The sequence below is a fragment of the Lagopus leucura genome, unplaced genomic scaffold (genome assembly GCF_019238085.1).
Source record: "Lagopus leucura isolate 7727_CA_CO unplaced genomic scaffold, USGS_WTPT01 Super-Scaffold_100159, whole genome shotgun sequence".
NCBI lineage: Eukaryota > Metazoa > Chordata > Aves > Galliformes > Phasianidae > Lagopus > Lagopus leucura.
In genome coordinates this window covers 18,212,268-18,238,010 of record NW_024962335.1, presented here as the reverse complement: position 1 = coordinate 18,238,010, position 25,743 = coordinate 18,212,268, and the positions used below count along the sequence as shown (strand labels likewise).

The window sequence follows — 25,743 nt, the reverse complement described above, 5'->3', positions numbered from 1 at the left end:
GATACAACCTGAACAAAAAGCGTAAATGAAACCGCATCTCTGTTTTTGTAAGCGTGGAAAGAGCAAGATAAGAAAAATCAAAAAGCCTCCAACGGCCACAAAACTTTGAACTGCTAACAGATGTGGGTTTTTTTCTTCCTTTTAAAACAAAATTGTGCTTTGCCTCAATACTTAAAGCGCTCTTCATGCTTTTTCTAATTAGTACTTGAAACCGATTTAATTCATGCAAATTACTGGATGACTATTCACTTAAACTTTTCATGGAATTAATGAAATTTAAAAATAAACTGATGAGAGAAAATCTTGGGATTGAAAAGAAGGATGTGCCACAATCACTGGCAGCTAAGGCTGGGTTCTAAAACCTGGAAAACAGTGCATGAAATGAAGGACACTTCAGACAGTGCTCTCAAGTCGAAAAATCCAGGCTCCAGATCCTGTACCACTGGTCATTGAAGTACCTCACCACACATGGCCCAGTTCTGAGCTCAGCTGGAGTCTCAACACTGCAGTGTGATCATATTTGCAAGATACCTAATTCCCCTGGAACTAATGGCTAAAACCAGTGCAGAGTCAGGGGAAAGTTGGAAAGACAGTTGCTAGTTAGATTATGGTTGGTCTGCTAAAGATTACTGAAGCATTAATGAGGTACAGATTGGCATCACTGGAAGATTCCATGACAGTCCTGAAGCACCATACCATGTAATGGCATTGATTCCATGCTGACTGAAACGGTCACTTAGTCACCCAGAAATCTTTCAACAGCTGTTTGAAGCACTCTACTCCAGCAATATGGCCTTTGCCAGGTGCTCCGGTATGGATATGACTGATTTTATACCAAGACATGTGGGATCATGCATGCTGAAACAGATACCATATTGATTGCTCTTATTTATAATCAATGGAGGAACATCAAGATAAAGTAGGGAGGGAGTGAAGGACTTAGTATGAGAGGTCATGGAAACACTGCGATGCAGGCAGTATTAAAATACTGTATCTGATCCAGAACCCACTCTGATGAAAACTGCCAAAATATTCTGCAATCCTTGGATTATATCACACCATTTCATCTTATCCTATTAGCCTCGCAACATCTCCAAAGTAACTGAAATAGATGTTACTCCAAGTGCTAGTTATGGCACTGAAGAACAGCCCCAAGGCAACTCTCTATTTTTAGTGATAATAAAAACAAAGCAATTTATTTGGGTAGGCTCACAAAGGATAATATTCCTCTTCTAGTCCACAGATAGCCCTTCTTGCCCTGTCCTCAGAAATCTTGCAGCCATAAGCAGAGGGGAAAAAAAAAAAAGACGTATTGCACAGGGACAACCTACGTAGTTCATAACAGTGTATATTAATTACATGAAAAACTCAGACTGAGTGCAAAAGGCAGCGTCAAGTGAACAAGAAGCAGGGAAGGGAGCAAATAGAATCCTTCAAACAAGGCTCATATTTGGGACATTGTAGGCAATGTCTCACTTGCCTTACCAATGCTGAGTCACGGTGATAGTGCACAAGTAGCTTGTCCTTAGTGTGGATCAGTGCGAACATCCTGGCTGCTCAGCTCACCTACAGATAAGGTTTTTTGCTTTGTATGAGGATTAGAAAACTTATGATATTCTATATACAGCACCAAGAGGAAAAAAATTCACTGCCAGGAGTATTAACTGTTATCAGGCCCAACACTTAAGACATAAATGCAATAGAACCGTATGGCAAGGAACATTTCATATCCACATACCTATATACCTTTCAAAATCTCTCTCAAAGACCTATGTTGAAAAGCGGATGGTTGGCAAATAATTTGCAAAGAGCCAAGTAGCTATATGTCAAAGCAAGATCTTCACAATACCTTGCCTGCTACAACTGCTCTGCAGACCAAGGAACAACACGAAAATAGAGTTCAGGGCCCAGAAATCCGAAGCATTTAGGTGCTGGACTGCCAAAGCAGCTCTGAGGATCTGGCCTTTTGTCACCCTCAGATTGCTCAATAAGAAGTATCAAAAAGGATCTATCCAACATTGCTGCGCCTTTGGACGTGATTTCTGGCTCTGAAGATCTAAAATCCTTCAGATGAAAACACAAGAGTGCAAAAAGAAAAAAATATGCAGAAATAGCTATAAAGAGCTGAGTAATGATGCCTCACTTGCGAAAGTATATGAATGACTTCCACTATTGTCCATGCTAACAGACTCATAGTCCTCAACAAGCTGATAAACTGTGTTCTCACTTTGCTGACTTATCAAATGGCACTATGCCTGGTGTTCCACCATGGTGAATCCAAAACTGCTGAAACACTACAGAAACCAAAACACAGAAGTACAAATCAAATTGAGCTGTACTGCAGTGTGCTACGTCAACTGTAAGTTAGAGTTTTCTAGTGATGTGCAAGTCAAATACTGCAATATTGCCCAGGGAAGTGGCGAAGTTCTCATCCCTGGAAATATACGTGTATATGGCACTAAGGGACATGGTTTAGTGATGGCACTCAGTAGGTCAGGTTGGTGGTTGGACTTGATGACTCTGTGGAGTGCTAATGGCACTAGCCTGCAAAAGTAGCATTTGACTTCCTCACTCAATCTTCTTCACACAGCCTTCTCTTTGATGTGTGAGCTGTTATAAAGCTCCTCCGGCATTGTCAAGGAATCGTAGTCACTGGCCAAGCACTAAAAGCATGCAAATAACACTGGGAGAATTCCTGCTCTGAGCACTAAATAAATTACTCATACATTTCTTAATTATTATCAGGAAAAAAGAGTAGGGAAAGCATAAAAATAAAAAATGAGGAGAACGGTTCATACACGTGTTTAATAGGAATGGTTTTCCCTCATTACCAGCCTCTTTTTTTAGGCTGTACTGATGTTGGTAAAAAATTATGTTATCAAACTGCACTGTAGGACCCATCACACAAAATGAAAGACAGGATTCTCAGCAAGGGGCCATCTCCAAATTCACTACGAATATCTTTCCAGAATATGAGAACAAAACAAAAAACTTTAGGATCAGATGTTTGTACACCACTGAAAAAAAAACCCAAGCCACTAAAAATAATACCAGAGAGAGTAAAAGTAATAAGCTCAAGGGCAAAAGTGGAAAAAAAAAAAAAAAATAATTAAAAAAAAATCAGTGCATAGTGACAAGAAATTTCTTTCAAGCAGTCAAGTTAATTTGAATTGAATGAGAGGTAAAGATCACAGCCCACAATCTGAGAAGTTCTGTGGCCTCATAAGGAACCAAAGAAATGCTTGCTATCCAGGCACAAGGATTCTGAAGGCTTTTTGTTTGGCTCAATTAAATACTGCTGCTACTGCAAAGGTATATTCTGTGTGAAATCAAATGAAGGCAGAATTGTTAAAAAGAAACAAGAAGGGCAATACAAATAATAGGTTATGGGAGCAGAGGGAACAAAATTAAAAAAAAAAAAAATAATAAAACAAAAGGATTGAAAAATTTAATATCACCTACCACTAGGACTGATTTTCCACCATTTAGTTGACAGCATAGAATCACTGTGTCAGGTGCTATAAGACTATATGGCCCATAAAAAGTATCTTGGATAACTAAAAATCTGCTTTGAAAAGCACAGTGAGATAGGAGACACCAGGAATTAATGGGCTGTATTAACATTAATAGGTGCCACCAGGAAAGGCAGTACTGTTCTCTCATGATCTTACTTATGTTCGTGAGTCACTGCTGACAAGAACAATCCATTACTGTACAGGGATTATTGTTCAAATGAGAAACTTAGCTTATTTATAAGACTGAAGTCACTTGTAAAATATAACCAAATACAAGCTGTCAAGAGTGAATGTCAAGGCAACTCTGCTACACAAGCAGTTCCCATTAATCTAAGTTTAGGACGACCATGGATTGAATTAAAAAAAAAGACTTACAATACAAGTAGCAAACAGGAAGCGAGAGAGTTGAAAGATAACACCTTTAAGAAAACAGACAGAAGTAAAGGACAGTGACAACAGCAACAAGTTGCTGTAACACGGATACACACCATGTGAGCAGAGAATTACAGATCTGCTTGACAGAATTCATGATACAAGTCAGATACCTAAAAATATTTATAAAACAATTTAGAGAGGAAAAAATACTAAAAAAAAAAAAAGGTATTTTGCAGCCTTGGCCACAAGTACTCACGTTCAGCAATTTGCTGCACAGGAAAACCCAGATAGAAGCTGAATTCCACCATGGACAAGTTTCTTAACTGTTCACTGACTTCTGACCCATTTAGAAAACCATATCTATCTCGAATGGCAAAAATGATGCTCACAGGGCCCTGACGAAATGCAGCTCCAGGCCTACTCAGAGTTATATTCAGTATCTGAAAAGACAAGATTGGAATAGTGTCAGCAAAATCAAATCACTGGCATTTCTATCCTTTACTTGATAGATTTTTTTTTCCTAAAATGAGGGGGAGTATTTTACATCAAAGCAGATGAAAAATGCTAGACGAATATCAAAGTGCATGGGACAGACAGGAGGACAACATGACAAAGGAAATCATGAAAACTGATGTTCTTTTGGTCAAAACCTACTGCACCATGCATACCCAGACTCCTAAACTGTTAGAAATTTCATTTTGCCACCTAAACACGGAGCAACTATGTCAATATAGACAAGCCTATTCCAAAGAGTAATAAACCATTTAAAAAGAAAAATTGCTAAGTTGATAGTCCAAGAAACTGTCTTCATTCTATCCAGTTATATTGCCTCTCTGAATTGGACAGCTCTGAGTATATCGCTGTGCACTTGATCTATACGTACTAGATAGTATTTTATATGCTATAATGTTTATGTAATATCTTCTGCTATAACTTTGTAATACCACAGATACACATTTATGGTGCACATAGCACAATATTATCTATTTATTTGTTTATTTATTTGTATTAATTTGGGGACTACAGCAAAACTAGGATAAATTTAAGAAATCAGAAAGAGGGATTTGATCTCTTGAGTTACTGACTTTCCAGGAGGTTTTAAACTCTGTCATGTAAGTCAGTATCCAATGCATACTCAATACATTTTACATGTGAATTTCCAGTAGTAGCTGCCATGGACAACATACAATACTGAAAGTATTTCCATAGCTCAGAAGTAACTAGAATATTTGATCCCATAATGATACTACGCACACAAATTCTGTATTTCCTAATAGGATCTCCTGAGTGGCAATGAGAAAACCTGAGGAAGACCTGAAAAGTGTCTTCCAACAAAAACAAACTGACTGCACTCAATTCTGTAATAACAAAAAACAATGAGAATGAGGTTGAAAAGGGTTAGGGCAGATTTCTGTGAAAGACTTACGTGACCAGCATAAGCCTGTTTATCTTAGAATGGCTTAAGTTGGAGGTAACCTTGAACACTATGTAGTTCCAAACCATCTGCTGTAGACAAGGCTGCCACTTACCAGCAGAGGCTGCCCAGGGCCCCATCCAACCTGGCTTTGAACATCTCCAGGGATGGGCCACCCACAGCTTCTCTGCGCAGCTTCTGCCAGTGCCTCACCACCCTCTGTGTAGAGAATTTCTTCCTAACATCCAACTTAAATCTCCACTCTTTTAGTTCAAACTCTTGTTCTATCACTATTAGGCCATGTAAAAAGTTGGTCCCCCTCCCCCTTATAAACAGCCCCCTGAACATCCTCACGGCCCTTCTCTGGATCCACTCCAGCAGCTCCATTTCATTCTTGTGCTAGGGGCTCCAAGCCTGCATGTAGCACTACAGGTGGGGCTTCACAAGGGCAAAGCAGAGGAGGATAATCCCCTGCCATCCCTCCTTTGATTTAGCCCAGGACGCAGTTGGCATTCTGGACTGCAAGTGTACACTGCTGGCTCATGTCCAGCTTTTCATCGACCAGGACCCCTACGACCTTCTCTGCAGGGCTGTTCACATTCCTGTTATTTTCATTAACTCTTATTGATATAAATCATCATCTACTTGGATCATCCTTTCAAGAAGTCTGAAACCAGTGATACATGCCAGATTATTTTGCAGAGAAAAGTTCTGACTTTCTGATGAAGCCTCGCAATTCTACATGATCTAGATAAGAAGGGGTAGATAGGGGTAGATCTAGATAAAAAGGGACAGATACAAAACATACTTATCTTTTTACCTGCACAGTGAAGTTGTAGAACTCCTGGTGTTGTTTGCTCACCTCCATGAATGCCATTGTTAGTCCCTTCTCAATGCGCTGACTGAAGTTGCAGAACCCAATATCCATGTTTCGAGGCACAAACTGAAGTACTGAAGGTAAAGACTACACATTATTTCTACAGCCAAGTACTTCCGTGAGTGCGAATAAAATGAGCAAGAGAATCCTCATTCCATAGGACTATCACTTTTTCATGGAATTCAGGACATATTCTATGAAAACCTGGATAAAAATACACATTTTGTGCCGGTGCAGGAAATTTTCTGCTCATAATAATCTGTTACAGCAGTAATTAGATTATTCAGATACTGCTGACAAAATACTTACTGTTTCCTCCTGTAAGCTGAAAGCTACATATAAACTGGCTAATTTCACAAGACTTGAGTGCTGAATAAGCCACACTGAAATCCTTCGTATTCAACAGTTCAATTAAAATCTTAAGGAAAATAACAATAAATTTCTTTTTAGCCTGAAATCTAATAGTTAGCATGTCTAAATCACACTGGATCCATTAATATAAGTTATTGACAGCCTAACTTTCAAGATACCTAACTAGCAGCCATTCTTATAAATCACTGTAGATATACCTTAACGTCTTTGACAGAAGAATGAGAACAGGAGAGAAAGAGAAATGTGAGCAGGCGCACAGATCTCTGTCTACCTGCACATTTATCTGCACATTTCCTGATGTATTCTTACCCAAAGAAATGCTATCATCAAGTTACAGACCCTAATAGCACTTTACACAAAGGTCATGATGAGGAAATGTAGCTATCACCCATTTGTTTAACCATGCTAAGTAGTGGAAAAAGACATCGCATTCATACAAAGAATTACTGTCTTAATTTACAGATACTAACAGAGCAGAAAGAGCACATGAAACATACCTAAATAAAAGCACCTGTGTTTGACATTCATGTACTCTCTGCCCATATACTCAATCCCCATCACTTTCTCATCACTCAGTCAACCAATCAGGCTGCTTTTTTTGTTATGCAAATACTGCCTGAAGAAGATTTTAAATGACACCACTGACTCTCAAAAGCCATTACATGGTTAATATGTTACTTTAGATTATTAGTATTCATGGACTTGACATACAACATGCTGCTGCCATACAACATCCATGTAAAGCTGAATAATAGACGAGCCATCCTCTTGCTCTTCAATTCTCACCATGAGAATTACAGAAAGTATAATTTAAGGTAAAAATGATTCCAAACATGACTCAAGCAGTACAAAGTAGCTGCATTGTGATCTTATGAACAAATGGAAACATTTTTCTCCTCTTGCCTTTGCAAAATGTTGTGTAGATCAGGGTATCGGCAGGAAAAGGGGCACTGAAAACAGACTCACTTTTCAACACAAGAATACTGCTAACGCTTAAAGCAATACAAAGAATGCAAACAACTTTCATTCCCTTCAGCAGTGAACTATCAACTGAAATATGAAGCAAGGTACAGAGGATATGCATTTTGCAATGTGCCAACCTTTCCTGAAAAAATCATGAAATGACAGGCTTAATTGTTAATTAAAATTTACCACAGATGCTACAAGTATTTTAATAACAAATAAATGCTCACAGCAGTGGAACAATTTTCACTTGAGCTCGCTTGCTTAATCACGAGACTCTCCACAAGTGAAGAGGTGTGAATCAGTACGAAGCTACACCTTCTCTGCTCTGTGTCAGGAAGAACTCACCTGTCTGAACGTGGAATCTGTTATCCGGCACAGTGAAAGAAGGATGCAGGGAGAGGATCAGCGGGGCCTCACCACGGAGAAGACTGCTGTTCACAAGCACGTTTATGACAGCTATTGCCGTGTAAACAAAAGGGCCTGATGTCACCAAGAAAGCAAACTTCGGGGAGATTTTATACACCTACCGAAAGAAAAAGAAATTAAAAAAGAAAAAAAATTCAATAAGAAATTTGGCAGCAACATTTTAGACATCCCAGACATTTTAGACATAGTCCCCGGCATTTCTAAGCTTAAACCTCCGTAGGTAAGAAACTGCAATCTTTATTTTACAAAGAGCAGGAGCATACAGGGCTCGCAGCCTCTCCTCCTGTGCAAGGCATGCAACCCTGCACCAGGCACATAACTGCAATCTCCTCAGCACAGCACATCTACCTCAGCTCTTCTCCATTTACTGTTGCACAGCAGCACTGCACCTTGTCTGCATTCCCCAGGAGTGTATGAGAGTTCCCGTACAAATTGCTGTTTATTACTGAACCATTTGCACAGCTTTCACATTTCAGATCCATGTTGCATAGCAAATGCATTCTATAACACTCACATGTGATGTGTGAGGAGCAAAATACACATAACCTGTGTTTTATAGATATATTTCCCCCACACATGTATTCTGGAGAATCTCTCTCGGCACGGTTACAATTACAATTTTCCTCTTCCATTTCATTGCGTGACTTTGAGACTTCTCAAAAACCCTGAGGAGCATTAGACATCATGCAAAAGAAATGAAATTGAAAGCTAAATATGAGCCTAGGCAAATGTTTCCATGCAGATGCTTTTATTACGTTATTATTCTGTCACCTAAGTAAAAACAAACTGAAGGCTTTTATTTATTCAAACAAATTGCAATGCATTCTCTCCCTATGGGAATCTCTCTCAGTATCAAGGACACCTATTTTTCCCATTTTCCAGCATTTTTTTTTGCTATTTCTTTTATTTTGCCCCCTTCCCCCTCCCAGCCCTTTGCTTTATTTGCTCAAGGCAGTCACACAGAAGTATTTTGGGATATCCAACATGATGGCCTCACAAATAAATAATCTAAACCAGGAGACTTGAGGGGTGCGATAAAGGTGCACTTCTTAGATGAAGAGATGCTGGCATCTGGCAGGCTTTGAGCTGGTGAAGGGGTTTTTCAGATAGTCCAGCTTCAAGACATGCCTTATGAAAAAGCACTCTGCTACTTAAATTGTAACTCACAGCTCAGTGATGGGATTTCTGCAACACTGAAACACAATGGTAACTGCAGCCCTTTCCTGCCTCTAGAAACACGATGCATTTCAAAGAGCTAACACTCACCAGAAGCAGCTACCTAAGCAACAGAATAAAAGCTTGTATCTTGCTCATTATTCTTTCCTTCTTAGTCCACAAATATATGCGGCATCCTGCTTTTATAAATGGATTTAGGCCCACAGAACACAAATTTGTTTGATATGAGTAATATGCACAGCTCTTCTCAGTTTCTCTTATCTGAAATTTTATCCTTTTAACTCAGGATGAAATGACCTCTGCAGCTTCAGTTTGTCAAACAGAAAACAGCAGTTGTAACAGGTAAGACATACAAAGAGAAAGTTGTCCAAAAGAGATTGCTTAAAAGGACAAAAAAAAAAAAAAGTTAGAATTACAAATCTTACTAACAATTTGCTGGTGATTTTCTGAAGCCATATACGCTGAGGAAGAGTGGCTTAGAAGAGCCAGCGTATTGTAATAGGCTATAGTTAGGTACTGAAGACAAGAAAGCAAGCTTCTGATAACCAGCTCAGCTGCATGCGCCTCTGACTTGTTCCAGTGTGCCACAGATGCAGTGAAAGCAGCCTATACTAGGAACTCCCCTGAAACTTTTCATTGACATTTTCACCTGAACTCATACTTTTCTTCTGCACTTTACTGCAGCAAAAGAGCAAAAGTAATGTCACAGTAATGGAAATTTAAAAGAACTTTTTAAACTCTCATTTTCAGGCAGGTGGATCAGAACCAGTGTAGGTCAAACAATAACTGTTTCTGCTGGAGATACTTCAGGGTTGTCTTAAGCTCAATCTCAGCAACTTAATTCAGATGCCAGAAGTAATACAGCCATGTTAGCATGATGATGTCTACAAGGTAATTCACAGAGAAGTTTGGAAAGTTATGCAGGATATATGAGAACAACTCACAACTCCTGATTCATGAATGAAAATTCCTTCTGGAACAGCTCTAATGATTCACAGAATCACAGATCGTAAGGGATCTCAAGGATCATGGATCTCCAACCCCCCTGCCACAGGCAGGGCCACCAACCTCCCCATTTAATGCTGCCCAGGCCCCATCCAATCTGGCCTTGAACACCTCTAGGGACAGGGCATCCACAGCCTCTCTGGGCAGCCTGTTCCAGCACCTCACCACTCTCAAAGTAAATGATGATGATGATGCTTGAGCAGCAAGACTTTCTGTCCCTGCAGCTAAAGGTGAATATACAGGCCATAAATGCCATAGTGGTACCAGACATCATTTTGGAGTCTCCCAAGTTTAAGTTGGGTCTATGTGAAAGTGATCAAGAACAACCACCAACACTGGTGAGGCCATTCGGTCTATCTCAGTGCACATGTGTGCATCACCAGAATTAAGAGGGTAGCAAATCAGACCTTATGTAGTCTATGGGTTCTGTTTGGTTTTGACACAGAACCATACGCTAATGGAAATTTGAGAAAGCAGTGGCACAGGAGTGGGAGAAGAGTACTGTTTTACTGCTATATAGGATGACTCCAGAAATGTTCTTGTCACATTCTTGCCCTGAGTTGTTTGTTCAGCTGGCTCATGTTGCTGTTTTTCACAAACTCATCTATCCATCCATCCATGCATCCATCCATCCCCTCTCTTGGAGTTTTTATCTCTGCTCCCAAGACAGCGAGATGCTATCAAACATGCTAACTAAGCTACAGTTTTAGAGCTCTGTCTATTAGAGCAAGCAAATGCAAATTCTAACACTAAATAGCCACAAAATTTTTTACCTTAACACTGCTAAACTCAGCATGCACTTCTGAGCCATTCCCACAGCAAAAGCAGAAACTTTCAGTATGAGCCAATGTACCATATCAAGCTGAGCCATCTCTTCCCCAAAGCCAGACAGCTAACACAACCCTATCGTTTCTAGGATACAGTCTATCTTACTCAAAGCTACCCTGACAAGAGAGAACGCTTCTGACACGGCAAGTTTTTAGGTTCCAACTTACCATAGTTACTGGGGAAAACATAATTGCATGCTTAACATCTTACGATTTTCCATAAGTATTTACTATAGATTATTGTCAGCTGAACTGCTTGATTTGATGCACCTTTGGTACCATCCAACCCATACCTACACACCACAGTATTATGCTGTGTAAACATCTGGTAGAAGGCATAAAAAATCCATTTCCTCACCACCACCTTATTAAGCATTCTGTAACCAGTCTGCAGGGAGCATTTAACTTCCTAAAGACGAGCTACAAAGGCTCACAGGTCTTAAAAATGAAAGAGATTCTGCTCCTGCACACATTAGGAACCAGAGGCAACAATTCTCCCACTATTTTCACACACCTAAACGATAACAGCCATGGTTTCAGCAGTGTTGAGCAGCAATGAATGTGACAGAAGTCGGTGCAAGCCCACAAGGTGGCACCTTTGAAGAAAGTATTTCACTGCCAGACAATGAACTCATTTCCTTACTTGCAAAGCAGAGGTTTGCAAATTTTGGATTACAGAAACCTGGCCCAAAACACCAGATAAATGTAGCAACAGAGTCACTGAGGTATACATTACACTGCATGATAAAATTTCCTAGCACAAATGAGGCTGGCAAAAAGCTTTCTTCTGTCTGTATGAACTTAATGGTACCTGGGGTGCTTCCAGCAAGTCACTGCCAACACTGTTTTTCTTCTCATATCCCCATGCAACAAAGCTATGTTGACTGAACACTGCATCTTACTCAAGTGCCAGAAAGCTTACATTAGAGAAAGCTGAAAAAAACTGCTCTTGTTCAAACCACAGGGTCTTATCCTTCTGCAGATGCTATACACTGAAATCAATTGGAAGGAAAGAACTTTCTAATTTTAGGTTACTATCGCTTTCCTGTAAGGAATTTTGGTAGGAAAAATACTGGAAGAAGATTATTCATGAGACAGGACTTAAACCTGCTTCTCTTTTTTTGTCCCACCCTTCAAATTTAGCAGCTCAGAGAGTTTGAAACAACAATCAGAGGCCAAAGTTTCAAGTGAAAAAGCTGGAAAAAAATGATTTTCCTTTCAGCGCTAAACTTGGATTGCATTTAAAGTGAGTAGCAGTTATAACCAATGTTGCCATGGATTTTATTTTTAAAGCACACATTACTACCAAGTTAAATTTAACAAGACTGTCTCCTGATTTACTGGGCATTACATCACAGCAAGGGAACAACATCTGTGAGCTGTAATAGGAGACACAGTTAAAAAGCAGCTTAAAAAAATGCACTGCTTTACCGTAACTTGCAAATGTACACGCATTTCCTGGGTACTTTTGACTAACAAAAATCACGTCTGCTTTATTAATTAAGTTTAGCAATATGGGAGAATTGTGTTTAAAACTCTGCATTGCATCACCATAAAACATGCTGATATTATAGACAGCTCTTTATTTAAAATAACAGTTTTGTTAGTATTCCACTGCTAGAGGTGAAGGCATTTGCTGGTGATTATATTTACTGCAGAAATACTTATACCCAAGGCATCACTAAAAGAACACATAGCAGCATTCAAGCATAAAATCAGCATATAAGATTCCACAGAGATGATTTCTCCTTTTGATAAAAAAAGAATATATTAAGAATGAAGCTGGACTAACTACATTACTTATAAAAGCAGTTGCCAGTAAGCAGCCCTAGAGCCAAAATGAGCTATTGAGAGCTCTGCAAGACAACAGTGGGCATGAAATGAAATGATTTAAAGTGGAAAAAAGATATCTAATGTTTGCTCCACTCAACCTTCAGATATTTACCAACACACTTCATCTGATTCACGTTATTACTGAGATGCTTCCATACTGTTGAAGCGTATAAGGTCACTGAATATCAGTGTAGTTGGTCACCTTGAACTTCTACTTTACTATGCTGGTTTTCAAAATTTAAAGGTGCATTTCAGAACGTAGAAGATAAATATGTTATTTACAAAGAAAAAAAAAAAACCAACAAAAAAACAAAACACCAACAAACAACCTTAGAACCTTATGAGGAAGTATTGCGAAAAGGACCCAAATGAAACATAAATCTGCAGTGGCAGCTCACAGTGGCTGAAATTTGGGAGAAACTCACAACACACTTATCCTGAGTGAGCAGTAGAGAGGCGTGTTACAAACAACAGACAGGAGCTGTTTAGTTACTGAGTGTCGTGATTGTGGAAGGAGCTGTCAAAAATACATTTTCCCACACAGACCAGCAAGCAGAAGTTAAAGGCACCACCAACTCAGCCCTCTGAGCACAGAGATCAATGTTCAAACTACTTCCTGAGGGAACCACGCACAGAACCAGGTACTGCCTTGGTGCTGGGCTATTGCAGCTGGACCAACACAAAAATGACACGTTGCAATTGAAGCTGAACCTGAACCTCAACCTGTAACTTCATTAAGATGTTCAATTTCATAACCTGTACTGAAGTATGTGACGAAGGTGCCCCTAAACCACCTCTGTGATTGTTTTTTCACTCGGGCAGAGGGGGCTCAAGGAAGAGGGGGGTGAAGAGTATGAAATCTCACCTCAGTGGGCACTCATGGAAATACTGCTCAAAGACGATTCCTTGAACATCAACGGAGAGGAAGAATTAAATAACAAAAATGGGACAGCAGAAATTCCTTACTCTGTGAGTAGAGGAAGGCGAGGAGTGGGGAAATTCCAATCACACCTATTTCAAGGCTTAAAAAGAATATCCTACCATTGCACATCTGTTTTTTTCCCTGTCTTTCTCATCTGCCAAATCCCGTGCATATGAGATTCTACCACTTTCTCTGTAATTGCTGATGACCTCAGTTACAAGATAAAACAGCACAAGGCAGTGGAGAAGGGCTTGCTTTGCTTAAGGCATAAAGCATATAAACAACTAGCAGGAGAAGCAAAACATACTTTAGTATAGTAAAAGCTTTTCAGCTCAGTTTCATCTCACAAGTCAGAGCAGGTGAGAAGCGGAGTCAGGAAACTGCTTGCTCAGCTATGGCAAAAGCAAGAAAAGTCTGCCTTAGAAAATAAATTACATTCTAAAAGTTAAAAAAAAAAAAAGTTGGATGTCATACACGCATTAAAACAAAAGGTTAATGCTTAAGTTGAAATAAACCTCTCTGTGGTTTAGCATCAGAAGCGTTATTTTTAAATAACTAGTTTAGCCTGTGAACTAAAACCACTATTGTACTACATTAATCAAAGAGTGCTTGTACACACTTCATGCCACTTACCTCTAGCTCTACTGATCGCCTGAACTGAGCTCTGAGCACTTCTCTGATGGATTCACTGATGTTTTGGAGAATAGCTCTTCGGGCCAGCACTGGAAATTAATGTCAGTCAGTAAGTATACTTTAGCTTCGCCTCTTGGGCTTCATCTCAAAGCTGCATTTTCAATAGTGTGATGCATGAAAAAGCAGACAATGAGATCAACTGTGTCAGACAAGACAAAGAAACAGGCAATGGTATGAATATATCCTAAAAAGCAACTTAAACTGAATACAGTTTAAGAAACTACAGGTTTATTTCCTCTAATATTTGTCAATATCTAATGTCTTTAGTATTCTAGTCAAGGAACCCTCTTAAGAGTCACCCAAGCATTCAAATAGGGTCTGAAACTTGCAGCAATCGGTCTGGTCTGCACACCACAATGAGACTGCTGTCATAACACAGTTTAACTTTTGTAGGCAATGCATGGAATGCAGATGAAGTCAGAAAAAAGCCACAGCAAATATGCATCTACTTTTCTCTTAAATAGAAGCAAACAAACTTGGGTTAGTGAAAGGGATATCCACTAAGAAACTGCTACAAAATCCCCATGCCCTTACAGATGCTATGTCTGCTTGAGACTGTAACTGAGGACAAGGAAACAACTGAGAAGTGTGACGCTGCCATTCTGCATCTATTTTCCGTCAGTAAACTGCCTACAGAACTGCCCAAATTATAGGTTAAAATAAATCTTCCTTCTTGCCAGCAGTCAGCACACCTTCATTTCTGGAGAATAAGATAATTATCACTTTGCTTTCCACATTACAACAAAACTAAAGGGCAAAATGCGTTGATTACCACAGAGTATGCAGCATTTCTACAGTTGCCCTTGGTTAGTTCTCTGGTGCAAGCCAGGAGGAGGTAGGAAAACACCAAAAAAGCAAAAACACATGCTGAGACAATTGGTTCTGAAACACACTAATGTATTTTCTTCTGGTTAAAACCATGCCAAGTCCAATTGAAGCAAGCACGAGATGGGGGAAAATACAAACATAAGCTGGTAGAGTAAAATGATAAAATAGCAACAAAATCCCAAATATTCTTTAAGCCAAATTTCCTCTTTCATATTAAAATATTATCTCACACCTGGGCTATTTGCAACAGTGTCAATCTCAAGGAGAAATTCAGAACAATCATTTGCAGAATGTTACTATAAGAATAATGTTTGTTTTCAAGCAATCAAATTAAAAAGTAGCCTCAAATATACGTACTTATATATACACATCAGCAGTGTTAAAACACAGCTTCATTCACTCTGCCAGGTAATTCACTGGCCTAGCAATTTCCCTTCAAGTGAATTCTTCTATATTGAAAAGATCCATGGATTTACAGCTATTTGACTAAATTTTACACATTTCTCTGATTTACTCAAGTAGCCAACTCAACACCTGCAGTTTAACTACGGGCTCACAACACAGTGGTTTCTGAAAATGAAACAAAGACGTTGGTGGCCTCTCACCAGCAGTGACGAGGTACGCGTCAGGAATCGCGATGTCACAGACGTAGGGCTGCCTGGTGGTGCTGGTGGCAGAGGGGAGGATGGCGGCTCCGGGGCGAGTGGAGGTGACCAGAGGAGGGGAGAAGGAAACACCAGACCTGCTTGTGGTGCTGGTGGCAGTGGTGGTGGGGATGGTGCTGGCAGCAACTGATGTGTCAACATCACTGGCTCCCGTTGGAACGTCGTATCCCATGGGAGGGAGGGAAGTCAAGGGAAATTGTGTGGGAACAAACAATGTGGTCACAGACGAAGATTCTGTAGGAGAGGGGAGAATGCTGCTGGCATCAGCATGCTGCGTCGGGCCGCCAGGGTCTGTGGTCATAAGGGCTGTTGTGTGAGTGCTGCTCTCGCTGAGGGATGTTAAAAGCAGCGTGGCCTCAACTGTAGCACCAATATCCTCATCTGAAGCCAGACCAGTTGAGAGTAGAGATGAAGACACATTTAAGACAGGAGTTGTTGGGAAGGTAGTAAACACAGAGATCAGATTTGTCTCATCAAACAGGACGCTGCTTCTAAGAGGCCCGGTGTCAGAAGCGGGCAGCACCAGGGTGGGAGCCACGGACCGCAAGGAGGAAGGGGAAGGCTCTAACTGAGAGGTAGCTCCTGGTACAGCTGAGGTAAACACGGCTTCGGATCCCACCGGCAATACTGATGGTGCTTCCAGAAACACAGACGAGTTGGAAAGAAAACTTGATGATGGCATTATTTCAGGTACATGTGCACTTGGAACAGAGGACGTATTTGAATAAAAGTACAAGGTTTGCCCGACAGAGAACAAAGACGCCTCGGAGTCAGTGGCAGAGCTGACAGCGGTAGCTAAGTCCCAGCTGGAAACATCCTCAGAAAGTACTGGTGTTCCACTCAACAAGGTCTGAGGTAACGGTGTTGAGAAATCACTCTGCATGACAGAGTGAGAAGTTAGCACAGCTGATGACAAAAGTAAGTAGCTAGGTTCAATCAGAAATGGTGTTGATAAAAGATTGGATGAAAAATCTGAAATATTTAAAGACAGCTCTTCCCCTGTAGATGTCTTATCAAATAAAAATACGGATTCTGATGGCTTAAGTTCTGGCGACTCCAGCCAAGTTGTGGAGCTGACTGCAAGTGATGCAACCGGGTGGCTCACGATGGTCACAGACTCCAACAGAACAGTGCTGGTAGTGGGATGCTCTACACGAGTGTTTGGTGCCAGTGACACAGTTCCTGTGACAGGCAGAGAAAACTGGACAGCAGAGATGTCCAGGGAGGTCTCATTGGGCAGCTCATGGTAAGGAGAACTTGCAGGTTTTCTGTCATCAAGAGCAGTGTCCACAGTGCTCAATAAAAACAAACTCGAAGCAGGGATTTCTGCAAATCTTGAAGAAAATGAAACAACTGGTCTTGATGGAAAAGAAGTATCATATATCTCAGGTGTAGGCTCTTCTAACTCATATGTGTCGGCAATTACAGTTGTAAACGGAGTTACGCCTTGTACTTCAGAGGCTGTGAATGACAGAGTTTCAACATAATCACCTGAGCCCACATCGTGTTCTGGGGAAAATCCTGCTTCTTGCAGAAGAGAAATGGAGTCACAATATAAACACGAACTGTACGATCTCGTGAAAGGCACTGGGCTTATGAGCTCGCTATCAAGCTCAGATTGACTTGGTATTTCTGAATCAGCAGGCAAATTTGGTGCTGTACTAGAGAATTTCTGTGTAAACAAGCCAGCATTGAAAACTGTATCAGAGTAGGTGGACATGGCAGCTGAGTGACCTGGGAAAGCTGCAAATGGAAGACTGATGGAAAACAAAGCAGAATCAGCGCTGGCTGTTGCAGCAACTGTGGCCCAGGGAATACTTGGGGCAGGGTCAGTCCTTACACTGACAGCTTCTGTTGCCCTGCTACTCATACTGGTGTAAATGTCACCACTTTGTGCTGTAGCACCTGCTGCAGCACGGCTATTTTCACCCAGCAACTTGAGATGGACAGGTGACCCCTCTGAAGTGGCCCCAGAAGGAAGAGATGTTACACTTCTGTTTACGTTTTCCCACATTGCATCCGCCTTCTCGGAAGGAACGGGAGTGAAATAAATACCTGTATCTGAAGGGTGCAATGGCAAGTGTCTGCTTGCAGTCAGTATTCCACTGTCTGGTACAAAAGGCTCCAACTCTGTGAGACTGGTAATGTAATCAAGGACAGCACTCAGTGGAGTCTTTTGCTGTGCTGTTCTCAAGATATCGTATGGTGAAGAAAAGACAGATAATGAAGGTGTTAGTAATGGAGTTTCTAATGTTTCTCTTGGTAACTCTACTGTATTAACTGAGTGATGATCTGTTAAAATTGCAGAAGACTTCAGTGGAGGAGTCCACTGTACCTTTGGAAATGGGTTAATAAATTTGTCGTCACTTAAGAATGCCTCATTGCTTGTTACGGAGAAATCTATCAACGGCGTACTTCTCCCTTCTGAAATTCTGACTGTTTCTTCTTGGTTAAATGAAGTCACATTGATGGGAGTGGTAACTGATGATAAAAGCGTTTGAAGAAAATTACTTTCTGGGGACTCCAAAGTACTTTTTGCTAAGGCCATTTGTGTTCCGCTGCCTGATATGCTTTGGTGCACCTTTGAATCCATTGAGAAAAAGGAAAAATTTCGCTTCTCCAGGGATATCTCATCTAAATAAAAAGAGAAAGAAAAACAAACAAAAGCAGGTTAGCTTAAGCAGTAAGACTGGAAGAAGCAAACCTTCCAGAATTCTATTCAGAATTCAAGGCCACAGACAAAACTGCCCAGTACTTGAAAAAGTATTAAATTCTTCTGTGAAACCCCATTCCCTTTAAATGAGAGGGATGACAGGAGCTCCTCTCACTTGTCCCTTGACAGCAGCACCTCAGTGAGCCTGCAGAATGGAGAGCAGCTCCCTCTCACAAGGTTTCTGCAGGTCAGCTAATGTGCTCCCAAAGTAAGCAGTCAGAAAGGGTAATAAGGTACAATACAGATAAAAACTTTGTGTAACTTCAGGGACTAAGTTTAGCTCTTCTGCCTTCTGCTAGAATCACCTCATTTCCTCCAGTTTTACTATTTCTTATTAGGCTCACTAGCAGATCTGTTCTCTTCCAAGAACCAGCTCCAGGAAGTATCAGAAATAAATGATACTGCTATTGATGAGAGATAAAAAGGAGTTCCCTTCATATGAGTCAGGAACCACATGCAAGTATTTGCTGACATAAAACATGTCCAGCAGTTATGTTTACATTGCCTGCTGCTAATCTCATTTTGGCCTGTAAACAGTTGTGGCAAATTGCTTCATTACACAATTGCCATCTTCATTCGCATCTTGCTGTAGAACTTCTTTGTTTACAAAACTTTCACTTCTTCAGCTTGCAGGACTGAGCTCAAGCAAGAAGGAGGAAAAGCTGTGATTTCAACAGACTTTTTAACAAGATTCTTGCGAAAAATCATGCATCAATTGCACAACTTGACTATATTTTCTGCTCTTGCAAAAGTATTCTTGGATTGCACAAAAGATGTGCATACAAACTTTTTCCAGCCATGGATGTGTTTAACAAAGAAAAGATTTATTATTGAATATTTCTCTGAAATGTCTAGATGGGATTACTAGCCTTCAGAGTCGAATGTTCAAGGAAATCACAGAAAATTGCCCCCGGACATTTTTTCTAGGGTACACACAAAGGTTTCATTCTTACTTTAGCTATCCCCCCCATCATCCTGTTTTCCTAGCATTACTGTTTTCATACTGGAGCTTACTGACAGCACACGCTGAAAAAGCTGCTGGGGGGTGGGAATCCCAACCAATTAAACCACTAGGGAACAGCTGAGAATAAAAGCTAGTGTACACAGTAGAAAGTGCCTGATGGTGATACAGTAGATCGCTGAAGTGTAGCTACATTAGCAAGCCCTCATAGCATGCCTTGATCTTGGTAGTCCACAGCAGACCTTTGCAGGAGCAGTTCACCTATCTGTTACACTCCTGTTGCCAATTCAACAGCACTTTCCAAAAGTGATAAACTGCTGCCATCACCCCCTCTGCCCCTGTCTGCTAAATTCCCCGACACAATTTTTCAAGCACTGACACACTGACTTGGTAAGTTCTGAACCTGCTGATCTGAGAAGCACAATTATAAGAATTAACACACACAGCTAATGCCACTGTAACACTAACCAACTCTATTCAAATAGTACTGCTGTGATAATATGCTTCATTTTACAGATTCCATGTGCAATATTTTACAGTGTAACAGTTATCATTCTCTTAAGTAGACCATTTTTTCCTCCTGCAACTCACTGCAAGTATCGCTCGCTACATGACGTTTGTGGTGTGATGAAAGAAATTGCCTTAGAAAGATTCAAGTAAAAAATAGATAAATAGACAAAAAGTTAATAAAAACAACACAGGCCACTCTTGCAAAAGCTGTGCACAGGACAAATACACAAGTACATCCTTGGCTTCTTCCTCTGGGCTCTGCTGCTGGAATGCAATGCAGCACAGCCGCTCTGAATAATGGCTTTCAGAAGTAAGTAACATGAGTAACAGCAAAAGCAGTCCCCAAGAGGCATGGGACCAAAGCAGAGATCCCCCTGCAGGGGCTTGTGATACCAGCCCCCCTTGCTGACAGAAAGGTGTCCTATGTTTTCTCTTCGTTGAAGCTCTTCCTGACCTCATTCCTTCCCTCGACTTTAGGTTTTGCCTTTCTGATGTTTTGAGCAAGCAGGGAGTTACTAAAGGAAAAGAATCACAAGACTATAAAACACGCACTGTCAAAATGAATCACTTCTCTCCCAGTACGCATAAAGGTATGCCATCAGTCCTTTTAGGTAAAATGCTGTGAAATACTGCCCATTTTTGACAGACTTTGGATACTTAGTGTTTGCTTAAAATGAATTCCAAATTATAAGCAAATGCACTAATAAAGATTTCCTTGTACATCATGGTTTCATGCTGTAAGCCCCAACATTAATAACCTCTAAAGACAGAATGCACAGTACACGTGACATTACTCCACAAGATGCTTAATATGACTGGCAAAGGTGCCCACATTCTGATTACTAAGAGCACTTCAGATCTGCAAAAAGCTACAGGTGATGATAGATAAGCTGATTCTGCAGACGAAACAACTGCACTGTCTACACACACCCATGCTGTGCACTTTCATCTTCCTTCACCCACAGAGAGCCGCTATTATTTTTGCTCTATTTGACAAGGCAAAATCCTGCTGGAAGTGACTACAAGCCACAAAGATTTCCGTAGAGCTAGTTAGAATTACAGCATCATAGACCACCAAGATCATCCAGTGCAAACATCAACCCATAGTTGCACTGATAACAATTCAAGAGACATGCATAAGGCAAGGGCAACTCTGGCTTTAAATTCACTCTGACTTTACAGCTAGACTTTTGTTGAGAACCTGTGTTTTTCTTTGAAAGACACAGGAAAACAACTTCAGAATAAAACATGGTGGGATTTTGTTTATTTGTTTGTTTTTAAGGAAAACAAAAACTACTGCCAGAGCACAGAGAACTTAGAAAAGCTAAGAGACAAGGTAAGAGTGCTGATTACTTGAAATGAGAGATGTAAGATTTTGAAACAAAAACTCCCTGGCAAGTTTGCAAGCCTGTGTTCTATGTTAGTTGCTTCGGCTGGCTTTTTAGAAGCAGGGAGTACTAATGACATGCCATTACTAATACAAATTATTGTTTTCTGTCATCTTCAGCAGAACAGTACACTACTTGACTACCGCTCGTCAGAGCTACACACCACTCGGGCACAGATGGGACGTGCAGCAGATGTGCCAGGGAGCAGCCAGAGAGCTCACAAAGAGGAGCAGCACCGTGCTCTGAAGGAGGCGAAGGCACAACGCATGGCAATCACATCCTCATCGCTGCAAAGCAGCTGATCTGGCTATGCTGCGGGACAAAGGAGCTGACAGACTGCACATGTTCTGCTGTACTTTAATGCCGTGACTGCACAAAGCTATTGATTAATATCAATGCTGACTTGTTTGCTCGCACAGCTGTTGTTGTTGGGTGACAGACTCACCATCCAGCAAGTGTGCTGCCATTGAGCCAGTCAATGGTGACAGGATGACAAGCAGGCAAGGCACACTCCACAAAGCTGGTAAACAACGTTATAAAAAAGGATAGCTTGGGAAGCCAAGCTGCGATGCTAAGCTACAGCAAAGAGGAGGGAAAAAGAACACTGGTGGAAATGATCACATGATCCACAGATGGCACCAGGACTATGCTTTCATCCAGACAAAGACATTCAGAAACCAAAGGAGTGACACCAAAAGCAACATGCTAATGTGCCTCGGATGGTGAACTCTGCTGCTTCTGCCACCCACTGAAACAGGCTGGAGGCTGAATGACATCAACCAGCATCAAAACCTGTCACTGGATACAAGGAGCCCTAACGATGCATTTACAGAAGCATGGCCGTGCATCACAATACTGGCTGAATGTGGTGAATTCCCAGCAGCAAATGGCTGTTGCAGTCTGTAGACTTCTTTGAGGATAAAGTATACCATGTCAAATTGCCAGAAAGCCACAGGTGTACATAGCCCAGGAACTAGGCTGGCCATTTTTCTAGAAAGCAATTAGAGAAATACAGTTTTCATTCACTCAAAACTTGCAGTGGTAGAGAGAAAACTTGTTACACTCTATATACTCTGTATAATAAAGCAAAACAACAAATTTGCAGTTAAATATATATAGATATGTGAATACATAAAAATATATGTTTATATATACACACACTATTATAAATGCTGGACCTGAGATGTAATTTCAGCTCTGCCACTGATCAATTTGCAAATTCTATAGAAGTCACATCACTTTTCTGCACCTTGTTAGTAAAATATGGCAGTGGTACACTGCCACAACTATCAGTATCTATGAAAGCATCTCTGTCTTACAGAGACCTTCAATTACAAGTGATAGGTACAGGCATAACAAAAGAGGAAAAAAAACCATAGTCTTTACTTGTAATCAAATAAAAACTTGTGAATAGAAATGTTAGTTTTGTTGAGAAACTAAGTAAAGCCTAATAGAGTTTGAAAACACTAGAAAGCGCCAGAAAAGTAGTTCAACACAAAAATCATTTAAAAATATATATCCTGTAAATAAATGCAAGGATCTACATCATCAAGTTTTAGTGTCTCTCCTTTTTAAGCAAGGAGAAAACAGAGGCGCTATGGTAGACCAGCAGCCAATGCTACACACATTCCAAGTATTATGAAAAAACCCTTGACTAGATAACAGCTCCCAAATTAAAATTTTAGCTACAAACTAATTAGATGGCTCTCTAACTTTGGGCAGACTGATATGTCATAGAATCATAGAATGGCTTGGGTTGGAAGGGACCCCAAGCATCATCAAGGTCCAACTCCCCCGCCACAGGCAGTGCCACCAACCTTCAGATCTAGTACCAGACCAGGCTGCCCAGGGCCCCATCCAACCTGGCCTTGAACACCTCCAGGAACAGGGGCATCCACAAACTCTCTAGTCAGCTTGTGCCAGTACCTCATCATTCTCTCTGTAAAGAACTTTCCCCTGACATCCAATCTAAACCTTCCCTCCTTGAGCTTAAAACCATTCCCCTTTGTCCTCCTACCACTGTCTACCCTTGTAAAAAGTCCCCTCCTGTTTCATAATCCCTTTTTAAATACTGGAAGGCTGCACTGAGGTCTCCTCACAGTCTTCTCTTCTCTAGTGCTCCAGCACTCTGATCATCTTTGAGGTCCACCTCTGGACCCTCTCCAACAGCTCCACGTCTTTTCTGTACTGGGAGCCCCAGGCCTGGACACAGTAGTCTAGATGGGGACTCACAAGGGCAGGGTAGAGAGGGACAGTCATGTCCCCGTCCCTTTTGGCACCCTTCTTCTGATGGAACCCAGGATACCATGTCACATCTCAAGGAAGCTTTCAACAAAATTTCTGCCATTCACCATGATTCAGATTTTTGTTTGAGAACTGTAAAGTCTGAAACTGTATTAACAGAATGTAGTGTGGGATAAGACCACCCAAGAGTAAAGAGGATGATAGGTGCAAATGTAAGTGAATAAATCGTCAACTCTTTCTCACACAGCTTAACACTTAATAACTTCTTTATTTAACAGCATTTAGCCCAGCTTCAGTCAAAAAGGCCATGTACATATTAGATCACTATAAAAAATACCCACGGCTCTCTTGTGTAAGCCTGTGACTAATTTCTTAGGTGTCTAGCCTGTAGGAAAATACCAGTCACAGAGCACTGGCAGCTGAAAAGCCGTCTCCTTCCTCCTCCAGGAGACACCGAGCACAGACTGAGCTGCATCAGCAACCATGTCAGCACAGTGATGTCAGGGCAAAGATAGGGTTGGGGGTCCTGCTCCTCAGCAGGGCCGCAGCAGCTCTCAGAGGCTGCTACTGCACATGTATGCAATGCTCCCTCCAATTAGCATGTGTTGGGGCTGCATGAGGGGCAAAGAGCAAGAGCAGGACAGGCAGCCCTTTCCCAAAGGCGTTCATCTTACTGGGAAAGATCCCAAGCATCTCTCAGCATTTAAAATGCATGCTTGTGAATTTTCAGTATTGAAGGTGTTTATACGACATGGAAAACTAAAACAGAGAAAAGATTAAGAAATACAAATTTTAAGTCACAGCAGCCTTTCCTACTGCAGTAAGGTTGAAGGCAACGTTTCACAATCATAGAAAAGGCGGTACTAAGAGAAAAATAATACAGCTACCACAAAGCACATAAAGTGGGTGTCTACGTACGTGCAAGCTCACTTTGCACACCAGGGTTCCACAAACAGCCAAGAAAGAAGTGGAACATCTTGAAGTTGTTCTTTATCCACATGCAAACAGATGTGGCTCAGCTGCCATCCAGGTGCAAGTTTACATGAAATTCCCCCTCCTCCACAGCAAATCAACACAACTTTCCAGCTCCATATGAACAGAAAAGATACACTAAAACGCAAAGGGAGGCAGCACAGACAAAACCTCTCTTCCTTGCCAGCAGAGTTTGATGAAGTCTTTGCAGAAAAAAAATATGTTTAGTAGAAGATAATCTGACTGCATTTCATACTTCTCTGAGGCAAAAAAAAATAAAATAAAATACAATACTCCTCAAGCATTGCATCTAAAAGTGACTGAAGTACAAACTGACACCTCAATGAACCTATGCTTTTGCTGAAAACCACCAAATTAAAAAGCTATCAAAGCAGTCTGGGATCTCAATTTCTATGGATGACCTCATCAGGGAACTCAGAACCTTCATTCTGATCCAAGAATATTCCAAATGTGTCCGCGGCTGAGGCAGAACAGGACTCTTCAGTAGTTTACAGTAACTAGTACTTTAAAGGAAAAACAAACAAACCACCAGCCCTTCTTTATCTAGTACCACTATAAAACATTGTTTTGCACAACAGAGGAAAAATTTTGCAACTCAAGTGAAGCTTTTCATTATGCAAAAGACAACAGTATACAACAGATCAGACAGTAAGAACAGCAGAGCACACACAGATGGAGGGCAGAGCAAACACCTCCACACGCACACACTCTATAAACATAATCACACAGTGAGAACTACTCCCCCCACACAGTAGTACTGCCTTAGCAGTGGGATGGGAACAAAATTCTGTTAAACAACAGCTTCTCATGACTGCAAAATACCTGCAAACCCAAAGATTCAAGATATCCTCCCCTGAGTTACGGGTCACTCCCTACACTGCTCTTAACAAATTATTTTAATACCCAGTTGAGAATCATAGTATCATAAAGGTAGAAAAAGACTACTAAGACCATCCAGTCCAACCATCCCATCACCCCATGCCCACTGCCCACATCCCTCAGTGCCACATCCACACGGCTCCTGAACACCTCCAGGACGG

The 25,743-nt window shown here is 41.0% G+C and overlaps 1 protein-coding gene across 1 annotated transcript in view; it reads right to left on the bottom strand.

The window, feature by feature from the left end:
* KIAA1549 (KIAA1549 ortholog) overlaps positions 1–25,743 on the bottom strand; it is a 132,148-nt gene that overhangs the window by 53,190 nt on the left and 53,215 nt on the right. The window contains exons 2-6 of the mRNA XM_042889730.1: positions 15,835–18,528; positions 14,342–14,430; positions 7,865–8,042; positions 6,125–6,255; positions 4,147–4,330 (exon numbers count right to left, since the gene is read on the bottom strand). Coding sequence (XP_042745664.1) covers positions 4,147–4,330; positions 6,125–6,255; positions 7,865–8,042; positions 14,342–14,430; positions 15,835–18,528 — 3,276 coding nt within the window. The remainder of the gene's footprint in view (positions 1–4,146; positions 4,331–6,124; positions 6,256–7,864; positions 8,043–14,341; positions 14,431–15,834; positions 18,529–25,743) is intronic.